Source organism: Chiloscyllium plagiosum, chromosome 40, assembly GCF_004010195.1.
Source record: "Chiloscyllium plagiosum isolate BGI_BamShark_2017 chromosome 40, ASM401019v2, whole genome shotgun sequence".
NCBI lineage: Eukaryota > Metazoa > Chordata > Chondrichthyes > Orectolobiformes > Hemiscylliidae > Chiloscyllium > Chiloscyllium plagiosum.
In genome coordinates this window covers 11715880-11725432 of record NC_057749.1, presented here as the reverse complement: position 1 = coordinate 11725432, position 9553 = coordinate 11715880, and the positions used below count along the sequence as shown (strand labels likewise).

At 41.3% G+C, this 9553-nt stretch overlaps 1 protein-coding gene across 1 annotated transcript in view; it reads right to left on the bottom strand.

Moving 5' to 3' along the window:
• Positions 1 to 1496: 1496 nt before the first annotated feature.
• fam189a1 (family with sequence similarity 189 member A1) overlaps positions 1497 to 9553 on the bottom strand; it is a 97268-nt gene continuing 89211 nt past the window's right edge. Inside the window, exons 8-11 of the mRNA XM_043680321.1 lie at positions 7263 to 7356; positions 5842 to 6339; positions 2127 to 2449; positions 1497 to 1837 (exon numbers count right to left, since the gene is read on the bottom strand). Coding sequence (XP_043536256.1) covers positions 1652 to 1837; positions 2127 to 2449; positions 5842 to 6339; positions 7263 to 7356 — 1101 coding nt within the window. The 3' untranslated portion in view covers positions 1497 to 1651. The remainder of the gene's footprint in view (positions 1838 to 2126; positions 2450 to 5841; positions 6340 to 7262; positions 7357 to 9553) is intronic.

Here is a 9553-nt window from a genome sequence, read left to right as displayed (position 1 = left end):
CTGGTTATATCTGTTTTATCTGCGCCTCTCCCAAATACTGAAATAAAAATCAAAGGTGCTGGAAAAATTCAAGAGGTCTAGCAGTATCTTTAGAGAGAGAAACAGAGTTAAAGTTTTGACTCCAATAACAATTCTTTGGAACTGCACAGAGATACAGATGTGGGGCGGTAACAGTACCATTTATTTTCTGGACCATACACAAAGTTTGTCTTTAATCCATACGATTCAACTCAGTTTACAAAGAAATACAGAAAAATAAATGTGGCAATTTAATATTTTAGTCAAACTCTGATACAACAGATGCTTAGTTCAGCCCTCCTCAGATTCTGTTATTGATTAATGAGTCAAATATTAAAAACCTAAACATGGCCAGGGCTCCTCACATGAGATATTTTGTTTTCATTCACTATTAGGTGGCTATCTCAAGGACAGTTTATATTTTATATTTATTTTCCATATAATGTTAAAATATATTAATATTGAATACATCTTAGAACAGCAATATTGCAGTTGTTCAATGATTGATGAATGAGTCACAATCATGAGGCTGGTATTTTGTTCTTTCGTGATTTTGAACACAAGTAGAAGTCATTGGGCTATGCCTGTTTCTGGCCTTCTCACCCACAAGTCTGGATTTGCAAATGAAAGGAGGCAACACCAGGGAACTGATATATTAGGATGTGTCAGTGATCATCTCCCTGGATCCTTTGAACCATTAGTTTATTCAACTCTTCATGAGCTCTTTGTGAGCTTTGGCACACAAGCAAGATGACAGGCACAAACGTTTAAACTTTATCATGCATTTTAAGTCCAGTCGTGTGCTAACTGAGGGTAACTGGTCTCAGTTTAAGAATAATTCCACTTCAGCATTTTCATTGTCTCAAATGGTTCTCAAATAGCTGAAGGACTAACTCAGGACATCCTGGAAAGTGTTACCAGTTCTGTCATGTCCTTACAATCAGCGAAATAACTTGAGTTGCTGCAAGTTGGAGCAGGTGCAGTTCTGGAAGAATGGCAAGTTACTGGGGTTATTCACTAACAGGCCCAGACAGTATAATCATCTTAACCTCATAATCAGTCAGCAGCAATACATTATAAATAATTTTATCAAAACACTGCAAATGGTCAGGCATACATCCCATGTAGACAAGTGTCAGGGCAACAATTTATCCAATGTTTTAAAACTTCTTCCAGTTTTCACAATCATAGGGAATATTTGAAAAATCTATCTATCTTCTTCCAAGAGGAATTCTATATCTTTATATGAATCCCTACAGTGTGGAAGCAGGCTCTTCCACCCATCAGGGCTACACCGACCCTCCGAAGAACATCCCACTCAGACCCACCCCCCTACCCTATCCCTACATTTCCCATGGCCAGTCCATCTAACTTGCACATCTTTGGACTGTGGGAGGAAACTGGAGCATCTGGAGGAAACCCACAGAGACAGGCGGAGAGTGTGCAAACTCCACACAGGTAGTTGCCCGAGATTGGAATCAAATCCAGGTCCCTGGCATTGTGTAGCAGCATTGAGCCACTGTGCTGACCTTAGGAAAGTTGATATTTAGCTCCAAGTTTGAATGTAGACCAATCTGTCCCTTGCCTGTCCACATTCTTTTAATCTGAAATGGCACAATCCACACAGCAGGTCTCACAGAATTGTCTCTTTGCACACATCTATCAAACTAAACTGTGGCTGCTCATGTTCAAATCTGTGGTCTACTTGGACAGTCCATACTGAAGCTGTTGGTGAGCTGACATCACCACAGCTAAGAAGGTGAAGATTCTCCTGTAATCGCAAACTTATCACATTCATTGGTTGAGAACTTGTCATCACCTGCCAGGGATAAGAAAACAGAGTAATTTGAATGTTGTCAGTAGGGTGAGGGGCCCACACTTCCATCTTGTCCCATTTAACATGGGCATAGCCATTCAGCTATTTGTGGGAGAGGGCCATCGCTCCATGAGGGAGCAGCAGCAGACAAACATCTACATTAAGCCAACTCCATTATAAGCTGCAGGTTCCTAACCATTACTGAGAAGTTCATAACGTTATTATAATAAAGGCTGAGCAAGGTGATATGAACACAGTCAGGCCTGGAACTAGATGCAGTAGCATCACCTACCTGGTCAATGATGTTGGCACTATAAATAGCTTCCTCCATGTGTTGCTCATCTAACCTGATGACAGATCGGATGCTGTTGATTATATGTTGTACCTCAGGAGCAAGGTTGCAGTTTGAATGCTGCAAGAATTTAGCCACCAATATTTTTGTGTCCTTGTAGGCTTTCAGGTCAACAAGAGAGTGGGGTCGCTCCCTAGAGACTTCCTGCAGTGCTTGCTGCTCTCCGTGCCCATCCATCTTCACCATGTAACTCTGCTGTTTTATCGACTGGAAACGTTTGGCAAGATGGCTCAAAGTGACAAAATGAAGTTCATGATAATGAGCTGAGGGACAAGGGCAAACAGTTAATAAAGCAGCTTTGAAGGCCAGATGCAAAAGCAATTCATCTGCAAATATTATCCCTGGATTATAGGCTGGACAGAATCTGGAAAAGTAAGGTCACTGCTCAAGACAGAATCATCCTCTAGAGAGCAGAAGCCCTGGTGAAAGGATTTATGCTCATTGTGACCATTGTTACCTGTTTGTTCTGTGTGACAAGGCCTTAACTACTATGTATGGAACTTGATGTGGGAGGTCATGCTGGACTGCCTCAAAGTGGCTAGGCTTGTCTATGCAGCCCCCTTGAGGGACAGAGCTGAAAAGAATTGGACTATACTGGTACCCTATAGGATGTGTCTGCTCTCCCCACTTCAAACAGTGCAACCCTCCAGCCCCACCTTCCAAAGTGGTAGCAGATCTCCTGGCATTTGGGGTTTAATTTGGAATTTGATATGCACTACAGACAATCATAAGTTTCTCCCACACAGCAATACATCAGTAACACCCTATTCCCATACACCTGCTCAATTTCTCAAAGTTACACGATTAAAACTATGCAGAACTTTGAATAGTTCTGTTAAGTTTCCCCTTAACTTTCTCGATTCTAAGGGGAACTTGCACTGAGCTTGTACTCACTGGAATTTAGAAGCATGTGGGGGGATCTCATAGAAACATAAAGTCCTGATGGGACTGGACAAGCTAGGTGCGGAAATCATGTTCTCGATGTTGGGGAAGTACAAAACTAGGGGTCACATTTTAAGAATAAGGGGTAAGCCATTCAGGCCTGAGATAAGGAAAGTTTCTTCACTCAGAGAATTGCAAACCTGTGGAAGTCTGTACCACAGAAAGCTACTGGGGTCAGTTCATTAGATATATTCAAGAGGGAGTTGGATATGGCCCTTGTGTCTAAAGGGATCACGGGGGATGGAGAGAAAGTGAGAGTGGATACTGAAATTGCATGATCAGCCATGATAACATTGAATGGTGGTGCAGGCTCAAAGGGTCGAATGGCCTGCTCCTGCACCTATTTTCTATGTAACTTGATGAGCTCGTTCAAAGAACCAGCACTGCCAGATCAGAACAGCAATGTTGACTGCTTTTTTATTCTATAATATAGGTGCCTCTCTTTGGTTGCTTTATAAAGCATAGAGGAGATTGTGTTCAGGCTAGGAATCTGAATGCTTATGTATTGTATGAAGCATGTGAATTAGGCAAAGCTCACTTAGAACATAAAAGTACATGCACATAATCCAACACATTCCACCGGCCGTAGGAATGTTTGACAGTGTAGAGGGTCCTTTTTGCTGTATCTAACCTTGTGTTCTGGGTCTGTGTAGATGGTGCTTTACTGTGTAACTGACTATGTGCTCTAACTGTCTTGGGAGTGATTAATAGGATAGTATACAGAAAGCTTTATTTTCAGTTAAAAGAGTAGAGATTGCATTACTTTCAGTTTTACAAAGTAGAGGGTTTCTATTCTCTGTATCCAGCCCTGCTGACCCTATCATGGGAGTGTTTGATGGGGACAGTGTAGAAAGAGCTTTGCGTTCAGTTTAAAAGAGCAGTGGAAACTTTACTCTGAGTTTAACCCAGTGCAGTATCTATCTTGAGAGTTGATGCGAACAGTGCAGAGAGAGCTTTACTTTCAGTTTAAAATGGTCTTTACTCAATATCTAATCTCATGATGTACCTGTCCTGGGAGTGGGTGACAGTGTATTTAACCATACTGTATTTACCCTGGAAGTGCAAAAGATATAAGTGTATATTTGTCAGAGGTATATAATCGAGTGACTGACATTCTAACTTCTAACATTCTTATTGGTCAACAAATTCAACTCTTACTGACTTTCACCAGCAGCAGCCACCTCAACTCAGTTACTTCTTCAATAAAGTTCAGTAAATTGAACACAATGCTCTCTTTAGAAATCCATGTTGACTATTTCAGATAAGCCCATATTTTTCCATGTGATTATTAATCCAGCCCTGAACAATTCTTGCTAGTAATTTCTCCACACTGAAGTTAAACTGACTAGTCTGTTATTGTTGGGTTTCATAGGTAAAAACAGATTCAAAGTATTAAAATAACACTCAGTCATGACTCTTGCCTCCGTGTGCAAATCTCCTTCTTGATCTATAATCTGCCCTACCACCCCCTCCCCTTATGATTGCTTATGAAAGACCTTAGGATTTGCTTGTATTTTAACTGTCAGTCTTTTCTCAAAATCCCTCTTTTCTTCTTTGTGTTTCCTTTTTTACTCCTTTCTGAACCTTCTGTGTTCAGTTTGGTTCTCAATTGTATTTACATTAACCTTTTTTTAATTGGCACCTTATGAACCGGCACTCTCAATTAAACTGGCAAAAATTGTATCCCTCAAATACCGAAAATTTACTATTTTATTGCGATCTCGCAACGTCCAAGTAGTCAGTTGAGGGTGTAAGTGAAAAGGCTCTCTGCTGCTAAGTTTTATTTAAGGGAAGGTTGATTGTGTAGGTAATTTATGCTGTGAATAAAGTATAACAGTGGTGTGTATGTCCCCTGCATTTCTATTACATAGTGTGTTTGTACATTGATTATGCAGACTTCTTGCTCAACTGGAATAATTGATCAACCAGTACATTTCTAATCCTGTAGGTGTTGGATAATAAAAGGTTTGCTGTACGACCTAACAGCTGTCGTAAGTACACTTTTTTCTTTATTTCTATCTTCATTATCATCCAGGGAGCTCTGGATTTGTTTGTCCCTTTGAAGGGAATATACTTTAGTAGTCCCCAAATAATCTTTTCTTTGAAGGTAGCCCATTGTTCAGTTACAGTTTTTCCTCATCCTTTGATTCCATTCTGGCCAGTCCAGTTCTATTCTTGGTGATTGTATAAAATAGCCTGTAGTACCAGCAACAATATTTATATCTCTCCCTCAATTTATATTCTCAGCTAATTGAAGTGTTTAAGGAAAACAGGAAGAAGAGAAGTCAGAAAGCATATCTTCACACAAAGGGTTGTGGAAATCTCAAATGATCTTTTCCAAAAAACCACTGGGACTGGGCATCGATTGGAATTTTCAAAACTGACATTTGGTTGAATAAGGGTCTCCAGAAAAATGGAGCAATAATCACAGTCATTATTGATCGATGAAACAGGCTTGAGACACTGAAATGGTCTCCTGCTACTCCTATGCTGCAAATGGCACACATTAATGGGAGGAATAAAGGGGAAATTTTCAATATTTGGAAAGACACTTCATGTAGTTTCAATTTCATCTCATCACCACAAAAATCATATGAAGATTACATAGTTTGGCAATTACTATAAAACAATAGCTTTCTGGGCATAATTGGAAATGGGATTATAATTAGTGTGAATCATTGAAGTCTCTCCTTTCTAAAAGCCAGATGTTTACCTTTTGTAGACGTGCAGGAGGCAGGATCACTACTAGATCGGATTATTCTGTTCCCACCAGTCTTCTGTTGAGCGGGTCGCCTGACTCTGTCAGGCACAGTGGCAGATGAGGACTGCCTGAAGACTCCACAGCACATTTTAATTTGTTTGAGTGATAAAGTGCAGGCCTGGGATGGTGTTTGGAGGATTTTCTCCACTGTGTTGGAACTCACTGCAGAACATTCTGACAATCTGTGCTCTTGCCAGCTTACAGAGCCCAGTGACAGATCTGGTGAATTGTTTCCCTCCTCACAGAAACTTTCTGAATAAGTCCTGCATTGCCCCCCAATATCAGCCTCCAAACTGGTGCAACCATGGTCTGTGGTTGTGGCAGGTATCACACTGGCTGCAGAGTGTACAGATTCCTGAATTTCAACTGAACAGCAATCCATGGACATGCCATTTTGTTCTAGGATATCAGCAGATTCACACAATGTCAGCAAGACATTGTCCACAGGCACTGAAAAGGGAAGAGGAATATTTAAACATTTATACATCTATAACCCTATTGAAATACATCAAGAAAGAATTATCCACTTTTCCTGATCTTTGCATCAGCACTCTGACAACCTCGGGAACCTGTACATGTTACCATTCATGTGGTAAAAGTGCAGGCTGCCAGGATGAGTAACTGTTCAACCACATAGGGGTTACTGCCACACCTGATCCTCTACACAAGCAGTATCTCCAGGGGCAGGAACCCTGGCTGATAGTGCCCTTGACTAGTGAAAAGACCAAAGTTAACAGCGGACCAAAAACAGAAATTAAGCAAGAAACTCATCAAGTCTGGCAGCATCTGTAGAGCAAAATCAGAGTTAATGTTTTGAGTCAATAGACCCTTCTTCAGAAGGGTTTGGGTCTGGAGAAGGTTCACTGGACTTAAAGCATGAATTCTTCTTCTCCAGCAACTTCTTTTTCTGTTTTAGATTTTCAGCATCTGTAACTCTTTATTCTAACATTAGACCAGGCTGAGATCAACTAACAGGATACTGCAGGCTTGTAAGCTGGTAATGGTAATACAACATCTCAAAATCAGTCCAATGAGTGCTATTATCTCCAATACATAAGGCAAAGACCAAACACACTATAGTTCTCAAATATCACAATATAAATTGATTGCTTGAAAAACTCTACTGACATCATATCTGTTAATCTTAGGTGTAAACATAATGTTAATGGCAGGTGTTACATTTGTCCAGTCTTTCTCCAAGTTTTTGTTGTGCTCAATTTCTCCCAACTCCTCACAAATTCTCCCTCAGCTGAGTTTTCCATATAATGTTCTGGATAATCTCCATACTTTGGAGCAGCTTTCTAACCAAACTGCAACTTGGAAACAAAAATTCCACTTCCAACAAAGAATCAGACAGTCTTCAGCTTACATGCCTTGTGTACTGAAGGCTGTGAAGATATTCCTCTCAGACAGACTGGAACTGGAATTCTGCGAAGACTCTGAGCTGTGGTGATCCAGTGTGCTGCCCTGAATGATGAAACATAAGTGTTGAATCCCTGAGCAATGTGCTTTTCATGACTGATCAGCTAGTACTGTTTGACACATTCAGTGCTGCCTGGATGAAGTTCAGTCATAGTCATAGAGGCATGATTTAGGATGCATAGGATAAAAGAATGGCTGTAATCTTACTCTAGCCAATCAAAGATAGCGGTGGAAATGGATGTAGGGTTGCTTGCTGGGCTGAAAGGTTCATTTTCAGATGTTTTGTCACCATACTAGGTAACATCTTCAGTGATCCTCCAGATGAAGTACTGCTGGTGTTTCCTGCTTTCTATTTATATGTTTGGGCTTCCTTGCGTCCGGAGGCTACTGAAGATGTTACCTAATATGGTGACAAAACGTCTGAAAATGAACCTTCCACCTCAGCGAGCAAACCTACATCTAGAACCTCAACGTGAACTACAAATCTTCTCAAAACTTGCTAATAGTGGTGGAAAGTTGTGTGTGGAATCTGAAGACAAAGGGGAAGCACTTAATGAATATTTTTCATCAGTATTCGCGTTGGAAAAGGGCAATGTTAGTGAGAATACGGAAATACAGGCTACTAGATTAGATGGGATTGCAGTTGACAATGAGGAGGTTTTAGCAATTTTGGAAGATCTGAAAATAGTTAAGACCCCTGGGCTGGATTAGATTTATCCTCGGATTCTCTGGGAAGCCAGGGAGGAGATTGCAGAGCTTTTGGCTTCAATCTTTATGTCATCATTGTTGACAGGAGTAGTGCCAGAAGACTGGAGGATAGCAAATGATCCCTTGTTTAAGAAGGAGAGTCGAGACAACCCTGGTAATTATAGGCCAGTGAGACTTACTTCAGTTGTGGGTAAGGTGTTAGAAAGGGTTATAAGAGATAGGATTTATAATCATCTGGAAAGGGATAATTTGATTAGCGATAGTCAATGCGGTTTTGTGAAGGGTAGGTTGTGCCTAACTACCTTATTGAGTTCTTTGAGAAGGCGACAAAACAGCTGGATGAAGGTAAAGCAGTTGATGTGGTGTACATGGACTTCAGTAAGGCATTTGATAAGGTTCCACGTGATAGGTTATTGCACAAAATACAGAGATTTGGGATTGAAGACGATTTAGCAAATTGGATCAGAAATTAGCTAGCTGAAAGAAGACAGAGGGTGGTGGTTGATGGGAAATGTTCATCCTGGAGCTCAGTTACCAGTGGTGTGCCACAAGGATCTGTTTTGGGGCCACTGCTGTTTGTCATTTTTAGAAATTATATAGATGTGGGCATAGAAGGATGGGTTAATAAATTTGCAGATGGCATTAAGGTAGGCAGAGTTGTGGATAGTGCCAAAGGATGTTGTGGGTTACAGAGGGACTAGATAAGGTGCAGAGCTAGGCAGAGAAATGGCAAATGGAGTTTAATGCGGAAAAGCGTGAAGTAGTTCACTTCGGAAGAAATAACAGGAATGCAGAGTACTGGGCTAAAGGTAAAATTCTTGGCAGTGTAGTTGAACAGAGTGATCTCGGTGTCCAGGTGCATAGATTCCTTGCCACCCAGGTTGATAGGGTTGTTAAGCGGGCATATGGTGTGTTGATGTTTGTTGGTAGGGGGCTTGAGTTCCAGAGCCATGAGATCATGCTTCAGCTGTACAAGACACTGGTAAGGCCACACCTGGAATATTGTGTACAGTTCTGGTCACCGCATGATAGGAAGGATATGGGAGTTTAGGAAATGGTTCAGATGAGATTTACTAGGATGTTGCCTGGTATGGAAGGAAGGTCTTACGAAGAAAGGCTGAGGGAACTGATGCTGTTTTCGGTGGAGAGAAGAAGGTTGAGAGGTTCAAAGTTTGTGAGATGATTTGTAGCTCGGGTGCTCGTTGTTGTGGTTCTGTTCGCCGAGCTGGGAATTGGTGTTGCAGACGTTTCGTCCCCTGTCTAGGTGACATCCTCAGTGCTTGGGAGCCTCCTGTGAAGCGCTTCTGTGATCTTTCCTCCTGCATTTGTAGTGGTTTGAATCTGCCGCTTCCGGTTGTCAGTTCCAGCTGTCCGCTGCAGTGGCCGGTATATTGGTCTAGATCAATGTGCTTTATTGATTGAATCTGTGGATGAGTGCCATGCCTCTAGGAATTCCCTGGATGTTCTCTGTTTGGCTTGTCCTATAATAGTAGTGTTGCAGCGGACAGCTGGAACTGACAACCAGAAGCGGCAG